The sequence below is a fragment of the Mercenaria mercenaria genome, chromosome 8, assembly GCF_021730395.1.
Source record: "Mercenaria mercenaria strain notata chromosome 8, MADL_Memer_1, whole genome shotgun sequence".
Taxonomy (NCBI): domain Eukaryota; kingdom Metazoa; phylum Mollusca; class Bivalvia; order Venerida; family Veneridae; genus Mercenaria; species Mercenaria mercenaria.
Window position 1 is genome coordinate 29,711,731 of NC_069368.1, and position 24,699 is coordinate 29,736,429.

At 33.4% G+C, this 24,699-nt stretch overlaps 1 protein-coding gene across 1 annotated transcript in view; it reads right to left on the minus strand.

The window, feature by feature from the left end:
- LOC123566689 (limbic system-associated membrane protein-like) overlaps positions 1-24,699 on the minus strand; it is a 136,861-nt gene that overhangs the window by 92,830 nt on the left and 19,332 nt on the right. Inside the window, exon 2 of the mRNA XM_053549646.1 lies at positions 5,212-5,342. Coding sequence (XP_053405621.1) covers positions 5,212-5,305 — 94 coding nt within the window. The 5' untranslated portion in view covers positions 5,306-5,342. The remainder of the gene's footprint in view (positions 1-5,211; positions 5,343-24,699) is intronic.

The window sequence follows — 24,699 nt, forward strand, 5'->3', positions numbered from 1 at the left end:
CACAAAATATCGCAATTTACGGATATTAGCAGAGTCACAAGAAAATAGTTACTTAATATGTCTTGTATCATATTGTTTGGCCATTCGTAATATTTTGTCATTTACTTTGTCTATGAATTTACTGGAATCAAAGAAAAAATCCGTAACTATGAATGCTATTACATACGAAAATGATCGAGTGAATGGATGGATGGATGGATGGAAGTATGGCTTGATGGATGAAAGGATTGACGGGTGGAATGAAAGATGGTTGGATGGATACAAGGATGGAAAGAATAGATGGATTTGACTATTCTTATAAGTATTAAATGACAATGGTATGATCGATGACACTGATATTCTAACTAAAACAGGCCTGCACCTTAGGAAACACACAATAATGAACCTTATTACAAAAAAAAAAAAACCCAACAAAAAACAAAAACAAAAAATCGAATTGCTCCCATATATAACTGTAAAGCGAAATAGTGAAAGAAAGACCGCAGCAGATAAATAAGGATTTAAAAGCAGTTCGATCTGCATAGTTCAGCGAAAAGTATTCAGCTGCATCATTGTTTTTCAAAAACATCACCATTTCATACATACATTCTGTAGATATGCCAAACAAACTTAGTAGACATGAACAACTTAACTGTGGGCAAGTATCTTAAACATAATGATCTCGGGGTGAGACTAATTCGACGTTTAGCTTGTGTTTATCTGGCTGTTGCATTTATTTATGATTATGTTGTCAAAAAGAGGAGAGTCAATCCATCATGTTTGAAAGGATATTGCGTTTTGTTCATAAATGTATATAATTTGGAAGTAAAACAATTAATTAGTGTCGGCATAACAGCTGTACCATCTGACTGGGGCAGAAGAAAAGAGAATATTATAATGAAATAGTGCAATGTTACAAAATAGAAATAGCACAAAAAGACTGAGATATCAAAGCAAAAATCATTTTGCTATTTCGGAATAATTTCGGATATGGGCAAATCGCTTTTAGTCTTATTAAGTCATGAAGAAACCACCAAAGAGCCATATGAAAAATTAAAAAGCCGTTTGATCAACCCATCAAAGTGCCATATGTACAGCCCTTAAAAGTATCGTATGAACAAGTCGTCGGTTGACGGTATGAATAATATTACAAAATGTCCTATTTAAAAGGTATCACTTATTGTAGTGCTGTTTGTTACTAGAAAAGTCTCTTTTGCTTGTTTGGTTTTACTGGTATTTGCTTTTGAAAAAAATGGTATTGTCGTGAATTAGCAATCGTATTTGGCGCGTTATGGTCTTTAACGTCATTAACGTCAGACGTCATCAGTTTGTGGGCCTACTTTGCAAATGCGTGGCTCTGGGGCTGTGTTTTTAGTGCTCTGTGCTTCGAAAAATCTACCCTTACCTATTATCTTTGGTACTTACGTTCTTACCACACGATTGTCCGAGAGGTATGTTGTCCCATAACGTCAAGTAAGTAATTTTACAGGTTTGTACATTCTACCACATTGGTATTTTCAGTAAACCAACATTTGGACACTCACTCGCTTAACTGATCATAATGGTGAAAAATGTTCTAAAAATGTCAGACCATGATGCATAAAAAAGACCTGAACAAGATCTAAATAGTTTCAAATGATGTTAGGCACATTTCATTCGTATCATGTGGGTGCTACACAAATCTTAAAGACATTCACTATAATAATGTTTTTATGTTTTAAACGATCTTTATTTCAAACACAGGCTTAAAGTAAAATGTAAGAGAAGAAAGTAACATCCCTGAGAATTATTACTATTATTATTATACAACATTGTATTTTCTTTCTGTATTTTTTGCGAACCCACCCCATGTTAGAAAATTAAAAATACGTATGTTAAAAGCAGCGAAAAAGTATCAATTTGATGTAAAATGCGACGTCTAACAAACCAAATTTACATTCTAATATGCTTGTCTCTGTTCAAACACTCTTACGCTAGAATGACGTCACGTTAACGAACGGTGACGTCAAAAAGTTTTTGTAGCGACAAAGAAAGAGCGCTTCTATATTCTATCTACTGTTTTAGATTACGGGCATATTAGAATCGAAATGATTTATAGCAAAACCGTGTTTTAACACTATTTATACATTCTGGTGGTAATACGTCGTTCAAATAATTTCACCCGGGCTGCGCCCTCGTGATATTATTACACCGACGTAAAATCGCCAATCGCTAAAACACTCTTTTGCTATAAATTATTTCTTAACTGAACGGAACTATTGGACGTCTTTTTCTGTTACTATTTAAAGATATGAGAATAGTTGCATTGCATTGATAATACACATAACTTTAATTCAAAACATTAGTTTTAATTAAATGATCAAGCTATTGGCAAATATATGATAATGAATAGATGAAAAGATGTTTTTCATATTAACGTAAGAAAGGCGTTAAACCTCAAATGAATGAATGAAGGCCTTTTCTACAACTAAGCAAGTCTACGATTGATTAACATTTTAAACTATACGAAACAACAACCGGCATTGTAATAGTTTTTATTTCCCGAGAGTGTCCTTTGTTCTGTTATAGTATTGTGATTTGTCACCAAAGATCGACGTTCATAGAGGTATTAGCGTAGCCGCATAAACATAGTCAATAAACATCCCCTACAACATACTGCTTTTGGCTATTCAAAATATTGGGCGATACGTAATCAGTACACCTTAGAAACTAAAAATGCAATGAAAGGGACTTAAGATTATGTACTTTGACTAGGTCTGTTATAAACGCAAAGATAAGACGGGGATGTTAACAACTGGTCATTTTACAAGTGTTTTCAAATTGAGAATTTTCTCAGCTCAAAATTTCAGACGAGCCATGTTGGGTAAAAGATACTTCTGAATACAAAATTTTAATCAACTAGCAGGAAATATTGCTTAAATTTCATATTTGAAGTACGCTGCTTTTAGCAATTAAAGCTGTTTGGCTTCTAAGGAGCATTGCATGTATATTTAAAAACAATAAATGCAACTTGTTGTCATTTATTACAAAAGCATTGTTTTTGTCTAAAAATCTACTCATCAATTTGACTGGACAAGTGTTCTAATTTCACTAAAACAGTTTTTTTTACATAAGTTATATTTTATGATTTTTGTTTATCAGTCTATGACAGTGGTATGGCTTCATATTACTTTGACTGTTTGTTTTTATTCAAATGTACGGTATTGATGGACATATTGCGTGCTGCATAAGCTAAACTGTTACGGTAGTAGGGAATGTTAAATAAGAATATGTCTGAGATTCATTTACCTTAAATTTTGATTGTTCCTCATACAAACAGATCAGTGCTTTAAATGTATTTAAATCTTTGAAAATCGGCTTAGACTTTGATTTTCTGTAAAACGTTTTTTGTTTTCGTGGGGTGGGGGCGGGTGGGGGGAAGGGGGAGGGAGATGTTAATGTCGTTTATCAACAGTATTTCAGTTAGATAACAGTGGGCGGTTAACGTAACCAGTGTTCCTGAATTCAGCACAAGTGTAAATATGTTCTCCGAAAGTAACTGCCAATTTTCTCACTCGAATCAGAACGAAATATTCCAGACACAATGTCTTTTATCAAATCGTTACGGAGAACATACACCCTGCCCAGAGATCCAGCTCACGACCCCGCGATCTGTAGATCTGCGCTCTCCCTACTGCGCTAAGCCTGCGGGTTCTGTAAAAAGTTCCTACCTTAGTTAAAAAATAATAATAACTTTATTTTAAGAAGGTGACATATTAAGAGTACATAGTATACATACAACTTATTTCCAATATGGCCTTCTAAGTTAATTTTAGATAACGAGCCGTCAATTACTTTGTCTGTTAAATGACTGAATAGCAGAACGATGAAGGTTGAAGATCGGATACATTAGGTTTGGCATCAGTTTTAAAAACCTCTATGGGTAAAGGATTCAGTTAGATTAATTTTCATAAAATTTCCATGTAAATCTGCTCCTCCTGAATGATACTGGATAAATAGTATCGTGCAATCACACGGGAGAACCGATTTGCATTGTTTCTTGTTTGTGTTATAGATTAATTCCATAGGGCCATATTTATGTCTTCTTCTATCTCAACATAATGTTGTTGAAGGAGATATCTTTATTTTTCATCGACAGGTTTAGACGGATTAATGGCGGTCGGTTAGGATAACATTTGATGCTTTTAAGAAACCTAAGAGACCGCTGGGCTCCTCACAAATTGAGACAGAACGTTTTAGGGTGTCAGTGGAACGTCTACTTAAGCCGTTAAATAAAGTAATAACCCGTCCATTTATTGCAAATAAACGAGAGGAAATGGAATTAATACTTTTGAGTGTTGTCAAAACGAGGCGAATTGTAATCAAAGGATGTCAAAAAGCAGGAAGAAATATTAAAATGCATATCCGAGCCGATGTTTAAATAAAGATGGTTATCGGCGCACAATTTTTACTTATAATATTTAAATTCTAACCCGTTTTCTATTAAAAACCTCTATAAAGACAGTTCATAAAAAATCTCTTGAATACTGGGACCTAAGTAAATAAAGCAATAGCTAGGTTACAGCGCTTTAATGGATGATTTAGTTTCATATACATCAAATAATCATATGACATTGTGATACATGTTTTTAACCGTATGTTGCTGGCGAAAAGCGTATCACAATTTAAAAGACTTTGACCGGATAAGATGATCTAAAACACCAAAGAAAGAGCTTTAAATCTGATATAGGAAATACCTCAAAAGATTAATCATTGGCATTCGAACCAATCGAAGACTATAAAATCACTATACATTTCTAGATGCAGGGCAACAGTATTCACTCGAAATATGTTTCAGCATGCAAAGATCTTTAAATGCTGTCTTTATGCCGTCCGGGCAAAAGTATCATAATTATCCTCAGTCAATTACAAATAAAATCTGAAAAGTAGATCCCTCGGAAGCACCAAGAACAAGGCAAACAGTGAAAATTGCAGCCTCGGTTTAACTGAAAAATCCTTCTGCAACAGGAAACACAACGTAAGCATATGTTTCTCGTGGCTGCAATACATGGGAAAACATGTTCCATTTATTCACAAATAAATCTTATGTAACTCATTAAACAGCTAGTTTGTTCTAACTGAATAAACTTGCTCTCAAGCATAACTCATCTTCACAATGTATATTAAAGAACATGATCAAAACATTTATTCGTAAAGTGAGAAATCATTATGAAACTAAACAACACAACTTACCTTTCCATTCAAAGAGCCAGGCCATAATAACACGTAACAGAAGCCTAAGAAGTGGCGTCCATAAGTTTGAGTCCTCTCCTAACCTGAGAATCATATTGGTAACAAGATCCGAAGTCTCAACGAGGAATACACTGAAATAAAAATATGATGTCTACTTGTAGAAGTCATCAACACTGTCATGTGTTATCTTAGTAACAAAAGACTAAACTCCATAACATTGAAGGCTGATGCTCATCAACCCATTCCGAAAATGCGATATTACTGTATGTTAAATATGTATTAAAAATACTAATTCACTTCCAAATAATCTGAACATAGACCTTCGATTCCAACAAGAAACCAATGTTTTCCTATGACAATTACATTAACGGGCATTGATTGTCTGTAATTTTGATCATAAAAACGGGTAATGTAACAAGTTCTGCAATGTTATGTGATTTCCCTAAAGCCATTTTGAAAGCAATATAATTGCCTTAAATCATGCGTTCTTATACATGTTGAAACAATGGGAAAAGAGCATATAGTTTTACTTTAAAGAGCAGCGCGGCTTTGTTCTTCCTGATAACAGTACAACAATTCTGTGTAATTTCACATGTTTGCAATACAAAAGATTCTTTTACTAACACTAACGCAACTAGCTGAATTGGAAAAAGAAAAGAAAACAATTAGTTTAATTTATGCGATTAAATCAAAGTTCCTAATCAGTCAATGAAGTTTATTTCCTTCATATATGTTACGAAGCATCTTTCTCTAAACAATTGCTGAACTTGATTCAATAGTTTCTGCCTTTAAGTAAAAGTGAGAAAGAGATAGATTGTACAAGAAAGCGTGACGTTTCTAATTGTAAAGATAGGGCCGAACTTCGGTTGCTCGGTCAATGCTACAGTTCGTTTTGTTGAGCTAAAGATGGTGCTTTTAGTCAACCAATTAAATTCATACAGGTATTACAAATTGCTGGTTCTCGGTCTGTTTTTCACATAGCTAAAAACCGGGAAAAGGCGGACATTGGTTCCGAGCAACTGTGCAGTGCTAAACGTACGGAACACAACCTGTTCAACTTACATTGATCGATTGCTGCAATTGTCAAGCAAATAAACACCTCTGTCGCGGCCGAAGTACTCCAAGATACTTCACAAAAGAAAGAGATGAACACTAACAAGTTCGGGAAATAGGAAACATTTCCAAAAATCTGATACAAAATTCTTTCTTCTAAAATTCATACATAAGAAAATGTTGTGCAACTGTTCAAATTCAATAGAAATGACGACAGGATACTGTGAAATAATAAATTTTCATGGTGGACTTACTTTCATGGATTTGTCGGTAGTGCCAATCCACGAAATGTAATCCGAACGAAAAGACAAAATTTCAACTTATTATATCTTTTAAATATCAAATACATTAATTCACGTCCTCACGATATTGATGCTACTGATATTAAATGATGTTAAAGTTTATTCTCTAACATATCTTTGACAACCCAGTGATAGAACTATCTGGCTCCTGTTATCTTATGATACAATTGCTGCTAAAAGTTACTTGTTGATGTTTAAAAAGAGACAAGAGTTATGCCTTCGATATTACTGGGCCGCTCTTTAATAAATATATTGATCTTTAGCCTGCTTGCGGCAAGTGATACCGCTTTTGCAACCAGTGCAGACCAAGATCAGCCTGCAGTCTGATCATGGTCTGCACTGATCGCTATACAGTCAGTAAGTTTTCAGTGAACACCCTCTTCGAATTATAAATGACATTGCCCAAATTGAATGACGGACCAGTCCATTATAGAAATTTAGCAGGGTAAGGGTTAAACAAAACATAATTTGTTTTAATCATAAGTGAGCATGGTGTTACCTAGGCAATTACTTCGGTTCTAACATTTTTGTAATAAAGTTTCAACAGTGCATGCTTTATTTCGTTAAGCTTTGTTATTAGTAATTCACGATATTAGTGAGCATTGCTCTGCTCCTAAAACGTTTCTACCATAACAAAGTCTGCTACAGATCTGTCAAGAACAACCATTATTGTTTTGGAACTATTGTCAACAAATTTCATGATCAGAAACAACAAAAATACGATGAATCATATTGCACTGGAGTGATTGAATATTTATTAATTCCAAGCAGATTGTAGTTTTGTTAGAGTATTTCGTGCTCTAAAGAAATTTTCAAGCAACGGTCATAAACCCATATCACTACTTTCATATTAACGACATACCTTACATTTTAGCGGTCCGCCTTAATTTCAATTAAAAGATCAAGATCTTTTACAAAGGTTTTATCAACGAGATTTTGACTTTGCTATTCACAAGTTTATTTTTGATTCATTAAACATTGCCAATAAGATTTGCAGGTATTTTTTTAGTCAAAATACAACGTTATTTTGGCCATTTTGTTGCGTTCACAAAGCTGGTTCTTAAATACTTTCATCGGTATGGTAATCATAAAACTGATTATACTAATTACTATTTAATTAGGCATGCAAATTATCAGCTATGAAGTTGAATTCCCACAAATAAATGAGTTCATGTTTTTGAAATCTTGGCTTTGCAAGATACTGCGACGTTCATGTGAAATTTATTAGAACCAAAGTAGATTGCAGATGATAAAGGAATAATTTCTTACATGATACAATTGCAGGGCGATATATTTCTAGGAAGTCTGTTATCGGATATCTTCATTACTGATAGCCTTCTGTAATATTTTGTAAACTTTAAAATGATCCGTGAACTTACATAAAACTTGATATGCAGTATCAAAAGACAATGTTTTGTAAAATGCATCTTTACCTGAGTTTACACTATTTTGAGTGTCTGCAACCAATACAGTTGATAAGATGGAAACAACTTTGAAAGTTACACCCCCCCCACCCGCCCCCGCTCCCAGATGTATAGAATTTTTATTTTTTTTATTCTTAGAAAAGAATCAAAACCTAGGAATTATTTCCATAACAATGATTACAAAGCTGCAATACTTCTACTCTTCATGTAGTTTTACTAAATATTCTACAAAAAAGAAAATTAATAAATGAATACTACGTAGAGGTCAACAAAGAATGTAGAATTTATTTCTTATTTATAAACTTGATGACATAATATGATCAAAACTTTTAATGATCCCTCGGTGGTTTTTGCAATATCTTTCACAATTATTACAGCACAACTATGAAAGGTCTCAGAATTTCAGGCAAATGTGTTAATATTTAGAACAATTTAACAAAATTCATCAAAGATGTAATTCCATTCTTTTATGAATAGGAATGCAGTTAGTTTCACATATATTTTAGAGTTTTCAAGAAACAGTGCGTTGACTTACATTTTTTATAGAAAAAAAGAGATCATGGGAAAATATAAAATTTGCTTTAAAATATAAAATTTACTTTAAAGGCTTTGTTACTTAAACAAGATAAATGGCATTTGTTCAACCACTAAAAAGCATTAAAAGTGAAATTGAGAAAATATCTTTTCTAAATACTGTTTCTTTGTAGCAAAAACACCATTGGAAGATCAAAAATAATATGACAGTAAATCTCATTGAATCTCATCCACTATTGACTCCCTAGTAAAAATCACATGTTTGTGTAATCCGTCTTTGATACCCTCAGGGATTATATTTCAAAGCGGAATCATTTCACGGGAGATCTATTATAATGATTACAAAGACTGGACTGTTCTCAACACTTTTCTATGTGGAGAATATATTTGTTTATGTTGGATAGAACACAGAAAAAGTTTACACAGTATATGTGGTTATAAGTTTGTTGATTTTATTTTTGTAAAATAATGACAGAACGGTCTTACAGTTAAGAATTTTCATATGTATTGTACACTTCCTTTAAACTCCAATTTACCACCTAATTTTCATTAACACAATGATTATGTAATGTAAATAGAAAGCTGACAAAAAAAAAACAAACAAAAAAACATTCTGCTATTCTGCTCATGATGGTTCGTTGTAGCTCTTCTCATATTTTCATAATAGCTTGAGCAATAAGTATTTTAAGTGTTTTTTAATGTATTTTATTGAGCATTAAGTTCTTTTTATTTACATTTGATTTTTTGTTCAATACAAGAAACATCTACATTGGCAACAATTAAGAAATTAGACAGAAAATGAAAATAAACAGCAGAATTACATATTCAGTATGTGATTTTCTTTTCTAATGATATTCATCTTTGTAGTTAAAGCTACACACTACTCAGGCTACACAGTAAAAACTTTTCAGAAATTGTAAAACAATATTACGCGCCACGTAAACGTGGATACATATATCAAGATAAGTTGATCTCTTACCAATACCAGTTCATGGAAACAAACATCTTTTTCGATGAAATTTTAGCATCTCGATAATTCTTTCATTCAGTTATAATACTAAATCTTAAAAAAATACAAACACAAGACTTCGCGGGCCAGATATAACTAATATTATGATTGTAAACAGACATGCAAGAAAAACACGAGTATATCGTGTCAAAATAAATCATACAGAGTAGCTGAATATCGTAAGTATATAGTGAGATAACCCAAACTCAGCGATGCAACATAACATCTGCTGGCATTATCTGCATTTTCAGGCATGTTTTCGAATGTTTTCTTTTCTTCAGAGACACTGGTAATAAATACAGGTAAGTATTCATAATAACAATAACAAGCGGATGTCAACGTTGTTTGGTTTATTTATAAAGTAAATTGTTTCAGATCACAAAAACGGTTTCTGTATTTACTCAACTCAGTATACTTTCGCAATAATATCAACGTAGATTAATATATGTGGTATAATAGACATTGTCGGCTTAAGCTGATGTGGACAATGAACTGTGAATGTGCTGTAAATCTCGAGGGTCTTCTCAAGACATACTTGTATTTCAATCACTGTACATAGCTGACTGTGTCCATTACAGAACGCCATTCGAGTCTTATACAAGTCAAATGGTTTATCGCGGCCAGAAATGTGTACAAACCGGACAGAAGTTGCGAAATTGTCATTTGTGCAGGAAAGAACTTTACCATATGTCCAGTACTGGACAGTAAGTGACATGCGTTTAAGATATGAGCCGTGTCATGAGAAAACAACATAGTGGCTTTGCTACCAGCATGGGTCCAGACCAGCCTGCGCATCCGTGCAGTCTAGTCAGGATCTATGCTGTTCGCTTTCAAAGCATATGCTATTAGAGAAACTGTTAGCGAACAGCATGGATCCTGACCAGACTGCGCGGATGCGCAAACTGGTCTGGATCCATGCTGGTCGCAAAGCCACTATGTTGGTTTCCCATGGCACGGCTCATATCATGCTTTCTGTTTATGCAGGTAAACTTGTGTTTGGTTAAATTTCAACAGAGCACAATTGTCTGAACAGTGTACAAACTCATTACTGTTTTTTCAGGCAAGGGTGGAAAAAAGTGGTAGACAATGAAAGACAATGAAAACATTTTTATTAAAAAAAACAAAAACAATGAGACAAACATTTCCAACATCTTTGGACGGTTCAAAAATCCCATGTTAAACATACGATAAAGCCCGAAACGCGTGAAAATGTTCCGAAAAGTAAATCGGTGAAGTAGGCGCTCTATGTATAGAGTTATGCGTCTTGATACTGTACCAGAGGGGTCGGTCAATTGTGGGTTATTGATTACACTGGGCGAGTCTATTTACTTATTACTTGGGGATGAAAAAAAACGTGTTTTTTAAATGTTGCTCTTAAACAAGGGTGGCGGTTGAAGTACAAAAAGTACAACAACAGTTAATTCACAACAAATCGTACGGTATGTTTTATAATCAGTAGAAGCTAGTCGTATTTACGCTTATGAGACCTGTTTCACCCATAAGTAAAGAATTCACAGGTCCATCATGAAATATTTTCCCCAGCGCGCATATACTTCACCTATTCCATATGATCGCGGCGATCAATAAACAGCAGACTGAATTAAACTAAGTATGAGTTGTGTTCTATGCTTGTAAAGGAGGTAATGAAATGTGAGACAATTTAAATGAATGTTAGTATAGTAATATTCTCATAAGACATAACAAAAGTTAATTTAACCAAGCATGAAAAAGTTTTTTTATTAAGGACCTCGCCCAAATATACTTAGAATAGGTTTTCTTACACACACAGAGAGAGAGAGAGAGAGAGAGAGAGTCTACAAAAACTTCCATGAATTATATTCTCCCATTTTATTGGAAACATTTTGTTTCTGCCTTCATCATCTGGCCGTCAGTCTGTCCGTCTACATATAGCTTGATCGAGCTTCTCAAAATCCCCTGCTAGAATTTTAACGGAACTTCACAGAACAGAAATGATATGTATAAGCCTTGTTTTGTGTATCTTCGGAGTAATGGTCCCTAAAAGAAGTTTTTATGTTAATCAAATTTGTCTGAACTTCTATATAATTGGTAGGATTTGAATACAATTACATAGGAATAATCCATACCACTTCTAGCTGAGCATGTGTTATAGGATCTAGCTGAGCATGTGTTATAAGATTCATGTTTAAATGTACTTGCACTAAGTAATGGCCCTTTGATTTTCATGCATAAAATCTATGACACGATTTTGTTTTTGCAATTCATCTTCAAACCTTCTTTCCGGAATTCTTTGAAGCTTTTACGTGAGCGATTTGAATAAGTTGTGTATATCGTTGACAAGTACATACTGCATGAATATATTTTTCTGGAGTTATGAACATTATTCTTTTCTTTTTAATTGTTTTTCCTAGTACACTATTTGTGTGATTTGACTAGGAATGATAATTGCAGGCCTAAGTACTAATAAATTATGGCTTTTAAGTTGAACGATATTACAGGATTAATGATCTTTTCATTAATAGCGATAGAAATTATGTAGGCAGGCCATTTTCATCATTTTTGGAATGCCAACAACAGTGGAATCGAGAAAATGCTCTCGGAAATTGTCTTAATTGGGAAAATTTGCAAATTAACAAAATCTATGTAAAGATATTTTTTGTGTAAAATATTAAATGTATTGAATTTCAGTAACTGTTTAACAGTTTTCCTGTTGTTTAAATGTTACCAAAATATACATACTTGTTTGCAAAACAATGTCAAAACGGAATAAAAATCTAAAAGATAACACTCATTTGTCGGGAATTGGAAAAAAAAAACATAAGTTAAACTTTGCTTTGTGATTTCCACCGTTTACGGTAGGCAGATCTGTAGTGGATAAAGACCTGTTAGAGATTTTTGTCAACGCTTCATTTCAAAATTCTAGTCCAGATTTCAATGATAGTGTGAACTGTTTGGTATAAAACCTTGTTGAGCATATCTTTTGCACGACCCGCTCGGATAATTGTTTGCGGACATATTACCCTTACAATCATTTTTAATGAAATTAGTAGGAAACCTAGGTACGGGTTGTGCCGGTAAACAATATTTCACTGATACCAGTATATGATCCTTAATGAAATGAGTAGGAAACCTAGGTACGGGTTGTGCCGGTAAACAATATTTCACTGATACCAGTATATGATCCTTAATGAAATGAGTAGGAAACCTAGGTACGGGTTGTGCCGGTAAACAATATTTCACCGATACTAGTATATAATCCTTAACTTCTTACATTAACCTTTAGCATGCTAGATAAATTGTCGTCTGCTGGAAATGTCCTTTGCTTAAATTGTAAAGTTCATTCAATTTGCTCCAAAATTGGAAGAAAAATTGTCAGAGTAGCAAACAGCTTGGAACCTGATCAGACGCCGATTTAATCGGCGTCTGATCTGGTTCCAAGCTGTTTGCAAAGGCTGTTAAATTCGCCTGCAGCAGGCTAAGGGTTAAAGTTCACGCAACACCGTTCAGAGTATTCAGTGCATGTTTCTTTTGTTGTAAGTTAACATGGTTTTTAATTAAAAAAAAATAACTTTCCCATCAAGGGAGAAAACAGTTTCTTTTTTTCCTGTAACAAATATCAAGTTACGTTTTAGACCTTTTATTGAAATATCCTTTAAGAATCATTTTAGATCTGCCCAGAGCTTTGACGAGCACTTTAATGTATAAGCGACTGTTGATAAAATAATGTGAAGAAGACGATATTTTGTTTAAGATTGCTCATTTTATGCACATACTTTTAGTCACTGAAAATAAAATGCACGAGTTCTAACAGTTTTATACAACAGACGTACAATTTTGATACTAGTAATTTAAAAAACTTACTAGCTTTAAGTGAACTTCAGATAACCACCATACTTCAATTGCATCATTTCCGGTCAGTATGATTTCAGTATGCAAACTTATTACTTTGTTAAAGCATCTTAAACATACCCTATTCGTAACATACAACAAGACTGTCCTCTCATAATTTTCATAAAACGGCGCCTACCAAAACAAACAAAATATTATTATTATTATACCAGATTTGTTGAGCGCCCTTTTCATATTGAATATACGTTCAAAGGCGCTTAAATAAATGAATTAATGTATTTTGAAACGGTCCCTACATATCTCGCATTCAATGTTCTCAGTCAGACTTCACATTGTTTTTATCATTGCAAAGTCTGGTATAGTTCTGTCAAGAATTATCATCAACAAAATTATCAGAAACAACAAAAATTAGATGCATCTTTTTGTTCTGGAGTGACTCAATATTTACTACCAGGTAGTTCGTGTTTTTCCGCGTATTTCGGACTCCAAAGAGATCTTCAAGCAATGGTCATAAACACACATCACTACCTTAATTATTACGATATACCTAACACTGTAGTAGTCCACTCAACTACTTTCAACAATAAGATCAAAGAAATGTTTAACAAAGGTTTTATCAACGAACTTTTAACTTTGCTTATCACAAGTTTATTTCTAATTCATTAAACATTGCCAATAAGGTTTGCTGATAATTTTGTATATTCAAATACAACGATTTGTGATTCACAAATTTAAGCTGGCTTCTTAAATGAGCCGTGCCATGAGAAAACCAACATAGTGGGTTTGCGACCAGCATGGATCCAGACCAGCCTGCGCATCTGCGCAGTCTGGTCAGGATCCATGCTGTTCGCTAACAGTTTCTCCAATTCCAATAGGCTTTAAAAGCGAACAGCATGGATCCTGACCAGACTGCGCGGATGCGCAGGCTGGTCTGGATCGATGCTGGTCGCAAACCCACTATGTTGGTTTTCCCATGGCACGGCTTAAATACTTTTATCGGTATGGTCATCATAAAACTGATTACACGAATTACTATTTAATAAGCCGTGCAAATTATCAGCTCGGAAGTTGAATTCTCACAAATAAATGTTTTCATGGTTTTAAAATCTTAGCCGTATTAGATACTGCGACGTGCATGTCAAATTTAGTTGCACCTAAGTAGATTGCACATAATAATTGAATATTTCTAGAAAGTCGTTTATCGGATAGCTTTATAACTGATAGCCTTCTGTAGAGATTTTGTAAACTTTAAAAATGATCCGTGAATTGACATGGAATATGATAAACCGTATCAAAAGATGATGCTTTATCAAATGCATCTGTACCTGAGTTTAAACTATTTTGAGTATCTGCAACAAGATAGAAACAACTTTGAAAGTTACATACCCCCAGATGTATAGAAGTTTTTGTTTATAGAAAAGAATCAAAACCTAGGAATTATTCCATAACAATGATTACACAGCTGCAATCCATCTACTCTTCTTGTAGTTTTACTAAATATTCTACAAAAAAGAACATTAATAAATAAATACAACGTAGAGGTCAACGAAGAATGTGGAATTTATTTCTTATTTATAACACCATTTCAACGGTCATTTTCTGCACATGTACAAACTCGATGACATAATATAATCTAAACTTTTAATGATCCCTCGGTAGTTTTTGCAATATCTTTCACAATTATTACAGCACAACTATGAAAGGTCTCAGAATTTCAGGCAAATGTGTTAATATTTAGAACAATTTAACAAATATACACAGTTGATGCGCCTCAGTGAACAATTAATTAAGAATATATTTTCTGGAAGCACAAAGCACCCCAAACACAGCCAGATAGCCATATATAAGAAAGTAATTATTGAAAACTACCGGTACATACTTTATGGGAATAGGGAATGCAATTAGTTTCACATATATTTTAGAGTTTTCAAGAAACAGTGCGTCGATTTACAAATAGAAAAAAAAAAGAGATCATGGGAAAATATAAAATTTACTTTAAAGGCTGTGTTACTTAAACAAGATAAATGGCATTTGTTCAACCACTAAAAAAGCATTAAAAGTGAAGTTGAGAAAGTATCTTTTCTATATACTGTTATTTCGAAGCAAAAACACCATTGGAAGATCAAATATAATATGACAGTAAATCTGATTGAATCTCACCCACTAATGACTTATCTCTCTTGTAAAAATCACAAGTTTGGGTAATATATCTTGATACCCTTAGGGATTATTTTTCAAGCGAATAATTTGACGGGAGAACTATCTATTATAATGATTACAACGACTTGACTGTTCTCAAAACTGGTCTATGTGGAGAATATATTTGCTTATGTCGGATATAACACAGAAATTTTTTATACAGTATAATGTGGTTATAAGTTTGCCGAGTCTTTTGTAAAATAATGGCAAAACGGTCTTACAGTTAAGGATTTTCATATATATTGTACACTTGCTTTAAAATCTAATTTACCACCCAATGTTAGCTAATAATTTTCATTAACACAATGATTATGTAATGTAAACAGAAAACTGACAAAAATATTCTGCTCTAGATGGTTCGTTGTAAATCTTAAAATGAGTTTTTTTTCATATTTTCATAATAAATTGAGCAATAAGTGTTTTAAATCTTTTAAGTTTTTGAGCATTAATGTTTTTTTTTATTTACATTTGTTTTTTGTTCAATACGAGAAACATCTTCATTGGCAATAATTAAGAAATTAGGCAGAAAATGAAAATAAGCAGCAGAATTACATATTCAGTATGTGATTTTCTTTTCTAATGATAAGTATTTTTGTAGTTAAAGCTACACACTAGTCAGGTTACACAGAAAAAACTTTTCAGAAATTGTAAAACAATTATTACGCGCCACGTAAACGTGGATACATATATCAAGATAAGTTGATCTCTTACCAATACTAGTTCATGGAAACAAACATCTTTTTCGATGAAATTTTAGCATCTCGATATTTCTTTCATTCAGTTATACTAAATCTTAAAAAAATACAAACACAAGACTTCCCGGGCCAGATATAACTAATATTATGATTGTAAACAGACATGCAAGAAAAACACGAGTATATCGTGTCAAAATAAATCATACAGAGTAGCTGAATATCGTAAGTATATAGTGAGATAACCCAAACTCAGCGATGCAACATAACATCTGCTGGAATTATCTGCATTTTCAGGCATGTTTTCGAATGTTTTCTTTTCTTCAGAGAAACTGGTAATATTCATTATAGTATTAACAAGAGGATTTCAACGTTGTTAGGTTTATTTATAAAGTAAATTGCTTCAGATCACAAAAACAGTTTCTATATCTATTTAACTATACTTCCGCAATCATATCAACGTAGACTAATATCATTGGTATAATAAGGTTATTATACCAGTAGCTCGATCTGGGATGCTTTATTCGGCTCTTGTGGATTTTTGCCAGATCGGATCTCATGAGGCGCGCAAGCACCGAGTGTGATCCGACCGTGCAAAATCCACGAGAGCCGAATACAATTCCCAGATCTAGCTACTGTTATAATGACCCTTTTAGTAGATACCTTTTTGTTTGTTATTTTGTTATTGGACGAAATCTTCAATGTTTATCTATATCAAAATGGACCTAATTGAAGGTTTTATGTCCGCTATGTATAGAACTGTGTCAGGTCATGCATATTAATAAAAGTAGTCCGGCAGCATACAATACGGAAGGTACAATACGGAATTTAAAAGGTACAATACGGATTTTTTTTCTGCCTGTTCGTATTTAATTGTGAAATACAAGCCGATTTTATTTTACAGAATTTATATAGGTATATAATAAATAAACGTATTATATGATTTTCAGTGAATTACCGAAATATCGGATTGAAATATATCTGGTATTTTCACAGAGAAAAATATTAAAAAACATTTTTACTTGAAAGAAAGTATAAAATTGGTAAATTGAGTGAAAACGTGAAATAGAGACAAAATTTGTTTGTTTTACTTGTGAGATCAAAATATGGCAACATTTACAAGAATTAAGATATCATAAATCAGCATTAATCTTTTAATTTGATATGTATAGGTATGAAGCATAGTTTAACCTTTGACCTACTGTATTTCTAATATGGACAAGTCCATCATTCAATTTGGGCAGTACCACTTATTTATTTACAGTCAGGGGTGTTCACTGAAAATTTACTAACTGAATAGCGAACAGTGCAGACCATGATCAGACTGCACGGATATGCAGGCTGATCTTGGTCTGCACTGGTTGCAAAGCCAAAATCACTTGCTGCCAGCAGGCTAAAGTTTAACGTTTTAGAAAGTCTTGTTCATATTGTAAACAGCACTTTACTTTTTATTTATGACAGCCAAATTTCGTAAAATTTGACAAAAAATATGATAGCAAGTCCTCTAAATTTTGCAATGTGATATTTCTCCTGTATTTTGCAAAGTTTAGTTGTAATAGCGCAAATAAGGATTTGGCTGGTATTTCCGACAATATATGGTGAAATTCGTATTGTTATGCAATTATTTGATGGAGATAATATATCAACAGCAGATCGGGTGAAATAAGGCAGAAAAGATTACAAAGTCTCATACTCTGGTAGCTTATCTCTTACATAGAAATCATATTTTCCGAGAGAACAGCCTTGATATCCTAAGGGATCATTTTTCATGGGGAATTTATTCAGCATAATCGTCTCTATAAATATCATTGCCAAGTATAAATGAAAAAACCAACATAGCGCGTTTGCGACCAGCAGTCTGGTCAGGATGCATGCTGTTCGCTTTCAAAGCCTACTGTAATCAAAGAAACCATTAATAAGCAACACAGATCCTGACCAGACTGCGTGGATGCGCAGGCTGGTCTGGATCCATGCTGGTCGCAAACGCTCTATGTTGGTTTTCTCATGGTGCGGCTCAAATGTTTCTTACATTTAGCAAATTCTGCTCCTTTTTTTCTTTAGTCACACTGACAAAGTTGAGATCATCATATGCGAAAATTTCAACTATAGTAATAGCACAAGACCGTAAGTTCTCCTTTTGGCAATATTTAAGAATACAGATCGATGGGTCAGTGCAACACGGTCGTAACTCATTTTTTGAAAACTTTACAGGAGAAGCAAATAACATTTTTGTATTCAAATGATGTAATGAAAAACAATACAATCTATATTATTTTTATCAAATAACAATAATAACTACAATACTATGGGAAAAAATGTCAAAAAAAATGTTCACTGAGGAGTTATTTGAAAGTTTTTCAGTTACGACCATGTTGCGCTGAAATGTGTGGAAATATTGTCAAAAACTTAGTGCAACAAGGTCGTAACTAAATGATAACAAATAATTTATTGGAGATAATTCATAACAGAGATGTTTATTCAAAAGTCTATTAATTCAATATTTTTAAGCATATCCATTTATCTTTTTCTGTACTTTCATTGACTTGTTTTACTCGCAAAAATGTCAAAAAAAAATCATATAATATGTAGAAATAAAAATGTACTACTACAAAAACACATTTTAAATTATTAAAAGTATTTTACAGTAAAAAGACAATAAGAGCTTGACTTGGTCCAAGATATTTGCATATTTTACTGAATGTAGGCTCTGAGAGTTTTAATATTCAAAGTTATTTCAGTATTTTACAGTAAATGGACATAATATAAGAGCTTGACTGATCAAAGGTACTTGAATATTTTACTGAATATAGGCACTGGGAGCCTTTATGGTCAAACTTATTTCATTATTTTACAGTAAATGGACAATAGAAGCTTGACTGGTCCAAAATATTTACATTTTTAATGAATATAGGCTCTGAGAGCTTTTATGGTCAAAGTTATTTCAGTATTTTACAGTAAATGGACAAAAAGTGCTTGACTGGTCCAAGGTACTTGAATATTTTACAGTATGTAGACACTGAGTGTCTTTAAAGTACAAGATATTTGCATATTTTACAGAATATAGGCATTATGAGCCTTTAAGGTCTAAGGTATTTGAATATGTCTGTGTTTAGTTATTAGATTTTCAACAAGAAATATGCACCGGTTCTGCAGCATGAATAATGCATGCCCCAGGAGCAAAATACTATTCTGCAAATAAACATGTGCATGCTTCTTGATACAAGTCTAAATGTCTTTTTATTACATAAAAATCTACACTTAAACAATTATCAATGGTATAAATTTGTTCTTTAGCTTGAGTAAAACTGAAAATGTTATAATTAAAGAACATGATAAACACAACAACACAGTCACATGAAACTAACATCAAAAATGATGCCATACACCTGATGTAAAATTTGAAAGTCAGTATGGTCTGTTCCTGGAAAATTTTGTAATATATGTATGAAGTGGCAGCCTCTGATGCATATTTTTGTCTAAATTTTCAGGTATTAAGAGGGTCCCCTCTTCCTATTAGGTTGGTCAGCGGGGTCTCCCTCTGGAATATAGGTATAAAATAGAAGCCTCTAGTGCCTTTTTGGGTCACAACTTTGAGGTACATGATGGGATACCTCCCTCCTGTTAAGGGGGTCAGGTGGTTCTCTCCCTGGATTTTCTTTTTTAACATAGGTATGAAATGGTGGCCTCAGGTGCAATTGGGTTTAAATGTAAAGGTATAGAAGGGGTTCAGAGGGTTTCCCCCCTAGAAATATTTTAAACATAGTTATGAAATACTGGCTTCTTGTGCATTTTTGGGTCTGAATTTTGAGGTACAGAGGTTAGCCCTTCCTACTGTTAGTAAGACTAAAGTGAGGAGAGAGGGGAAGGGCTCTCCCCTGGAAATTTCTGTAATTTAGGTATGAAATGGTTGCCTCTTGTGCATTTCTGGGCCTAAATTTCGAAGTACAGGAGGGGATAACGCCTTCCTGTTTGGTATAATACCTCCTTCCTATTTGGGGAGGGGGAATGTGTCTCCTCTGGAAGTTTTGAAAATTAGGTATGAAACTAGAGCTGCTTTTGAGAAAAGCACATGTCTCCCACAGCTGCCAAGTCATCAGAATAGTAGTATGAGATCGGACGAGAAATGTTCAAGCGTAAACCTTTCTCCCTATATATTCTTAATTCCCAATCAGACTTCCAGTTCTTTGATTATCAAAAACACCCCAATCAGACTTTCAGAGCTTTGATACAACCTAATCAGACTTCCAGAACTTTGATTATCAAATACAATGCAATCAGACTTTCAGTGCTTTGTTTATCAAAAACCAATGTTTCAAGGGCCATACTTCCAAAGTGCCTGGGTTGATTTGGCTTGTTATCAAACTTGGATGAGGACTTATTGGCAAACACATTTTTTCAAGTTTGGGGAAAATTGGATGAGAACTGTTCGACTTAAAGAGTGTGGACAAGATCTGTGATAGACGGATGGATGGACAGACAGGAGTTAATCAATATGTCTCCCACCACACAGTGGTGTGGGAGACATAATAATGGCCTCTAGTGCATTTGCATCGGTCTATATGTTTAGGTATAGAGGGGATACTTCCCTCCTGTTATGGGCTCGGGAGCATCTCCCCTCCTGGAAATTTTGAAATGCAGGCATGAAATGGTGGCCTCTGGTGCAGTTTTGGGTCTATATATTGAAAAAATATTATTTTGTTTGCATGCAACTTTGATGAGTTTAAGTCAGTGTGGGGTGGGGGATATAGGGGGAGCATGGGCTCTCTTGGCCATGGCCCTTGATCAGCCAGGCCTTTATGTTGGTGTTTTGCAACATAAAAATCAAGTAAATCATTCATTAAATTTAAATGTAAAATTATTAATGCTGATCATTTATGTTTTAGTGGTTTAACAACTTATACAAATATTCGATATACCTAACAAAATCTTCTGTATATCCAAATAAAACTTATCGGAATACGAGCTTTACAAGCAGAAGTCATGCTTCACTTATAGCACAGAAAAATTTCCACCTTTAATAATACCATTTTGTATTTTGCACAATTCATGGAAATATGCATACAAAAGGAAAAATGTTCATTGTTATCCTTTCACAGTTTTACATGAAACTTGCATAAAGGAAAGTTTATTTAAAAATTACAAGTATAAAAAGCATAGCTGTCAAGGCTCCACAAAGGCCACGAGTGTGATCGGGGTTCAAAGGGAAGGTTTTCCCTCATGGGGGTCTAGAGGGCGATAATCCCTAAAAGACGGAAACGCCCTCACACGGAAAATATAGATTTTTAACACAAAATATATCTAGTTTTGAATAGTCTCCCTCCGTGTTTACTTTTTGTGACGTTTATTCATGAGGTAGAAATAACACGTTGCACTGGTGAATGTAAAAGCTGTATTATACGGTATGGAAACACCGTGTCAATGTCTCCTCGCATGTTTGATTCAGTATTATTATAAATTTTCTACAAAAAAAAAAACAATTGATTTCTTTATTTCTTTAAAATGTGTGTGACCTTGAATAGAAGGCATGTGAGCGTGATCTAGGGCCGAAATGCGTGTGTCTTGACAGGTTTGAAAAAGGTGCATTTTTTCCTCTTAAAATTAAGTCAAGACATTATGAATAGGGCTTCTGATGCTAAAAACTACTGAATTTGGAAGAGGTTTTGCTGAGAAATAGTTAACAGAGTATTTTTTTAACAGAGCAAGACTTTTTAATGTTTTGGTAAAATCCTAAACATGTTGGTCAATAAATTCTTAACACCACTTTGCATTGATAAAATATGAAATATGGTAATAATATTAATTTTGTAGTATAAATACCATTTCTAAGTTGTTGAAAAACTAAAATCATCCTTATTTTATCATTTAACTATTGTAATATGTTACTCTTTGTGAGTTACAACCATGTTGCACAGAAATTTCAAAGTGAAATAGCATACTAACTCTGTGCAACAAAGACGTATGTTGAGTTACGACCATGTTGCACTGACTGAAAGTGTCTTCCTGAGATACAACCTTTTGACAATTTTACTTTTTTCACTTTAATTTTAAGAATGTGATTTAGATATTTTAACAAGTGATGTATTTCTGTTAAATAAGGCAAATTATGTAAAAAAGTGTATTTGGTAAAAAAATCAAGTTACGACCATGTTGCACTGACCCATCGAGATGTGTACCTGAGTAGAATATTCAAGCATCTTCAAGCATCTGTAAGCAAGCTGGAGGCTGTTTCACTAGATGGGTAATAATAATTAAAGGTTGGTCGAAATTACTTTCAAAATATTTAGCTTTTGTTTCCAGCATGTCGATACATGATTTTCATCCAAAATATTTATAACATCCTACGAAAACCTCACATTCTGCTAAAAATACTGACGTTGAAAATTCTTACAGGCTATTTCCTAAAGAAAGTCTGAGAACATTTTTATTATCTTATACTAGTATGTAGAAATAACGAGGTTGAGAAAATGTATGTATATACTTTTCTAGTTGTTTAATTTTTTGAAACTTTAAGACATACCGACACTGTTCATGTTAAATTGCAACGTTTAAGCTTTAAAAATGCACTTTATTTCTGGCAAGGATGGGCACCAGGCTAGAGCCACCAATCCTTCTTCAAGCAATTTATCTGGATGACGATCCGAGCGAGACTCGAACTCACAGATGTTAAGAGCAAGTTTTTTTTTTAAAAAATCAGCGAAATTAATCTCTCAGCCGTTGCGGTCCCGTCTTCGAAAGGATTAAAAATGACATAAAAAACGTGATTATTTGTCGTATACTAGTCGCAAATATGTAGAAACTTCAGTCATCTGCCATGATATTCTCCCTCTTCCTCTAAATACGAAAATGAAATATCTATCATTGCATTTACTGTTATTCTATACTCAAGTAAAGGGAAAAGTAGCAATATATATTGAAGATTTCGACAATTAATTGTAGAATTATGGTAATATAGTTACTTAATGGAGATTGTACATCATGGACAGATCTGTGGTAAATTTAAGCAGAAAATCTTTCAATGTCTGACATTTTAGTGTCATCATATTACAGAAATCACCGTTTTGGTACTCCAGGGAATGAATTAATCTGGTACAAATGTCCCTAGTGTATTATATTGTCAAATATATATCAGTGCGTGTTTGTTTTTAGTAGCACGGCCGAGTTTGTGTCAAATCATTAAGAAATGATGTTTTTAACAAATTGTGTACATTTAAAAGTTTTGTTTAAACATAAATAGTTCTAGTAAAATCCTATTTATCTGTAGATTTCTGTTGTTTTACTAAAACAACACTATTGTTGTTTTAAATAACACATTTAATAATGCCTGTAACTCCCTTAAGTCGACTTTAAAACTTTTTTTCTGTCTAGAGTTAAATATCAGCCTTAACTAATGTCAAACATATTGTTTTATTTAAACAGAATAGTGTAGTTTACTTGACAGAGCAATAGTTCTGTGAAAGCCCATGTGAACGTAATAGAAACCTAGCTTAAATAAAACAGTTATTTTCACAATACAAAAGCAATTAGATTTTGTTTTAATTCAGAACAGATAGAAGTGTTGGCTTTAGAAGAAATATGGAATATAGAGGTTCCATTCAACTTACTGGAAGCCAGCAAAGTGAGTTTCGAAAACTAGAAAACAAATCATATCACCTTCTTTATGCATATATGTCATATTACATAATTTACCACAATGTTGTATTTGTCATATCTTTAGTCCGATTTTACCCTCCAAAAATGGAAAGAAACATCAGTGACAATGATAGTTATCAGTTTGATAAAATGCATGTTATGTTTGACCTCTGTTTTGATTAGACTATTCGCGAGGTCTTTTATCAAATGATGAACATGTTTTCCGTGCTAATAAACGTATTTCACATTAATATGAATATCGATAATGATGGTCCATGCTGTAACCTGGGAGATAACAATTTCCTCAGTTCATTCTTTAACACGATCTTTGTAATTTTTTTTTTAAAATATAGAATATTGCAAAGCTCTTCTTAAAACAGGTAACTTTAATCTTGAAACTATTGCGAACAAACTATTTACCAGCCAAAGTAGTTTTACAGGTTTACTGATATGTTTTCCCGTACCCTCAGTCTTGGTTTAACACCGCCCACCCCCCACTCCCAAATTTAAAGAATTAAAATATTTAATTTTTAGAATATTTGTCTACAAAATGAAGTAGTATGGATTTATTGCATTTGTATATCTTATTTAATTTTAAATTATATGGCGTATAACAGTACTAAACTGTGCCTTTACTCTAATTCTACATGGAAATATAAATCAAAACCTTTATTTCTGTTGGAATCGAACCCTATATTAGTCGCCTCTCATGATCATACCAGGGTAAGAAAATGGTTCCAATTCTTTTCATATGCACAAGGTGTCCAGAGCGGGAAGTTTTATTGGAAATATAGGGGATATATAAAAGTTTCCGGTAA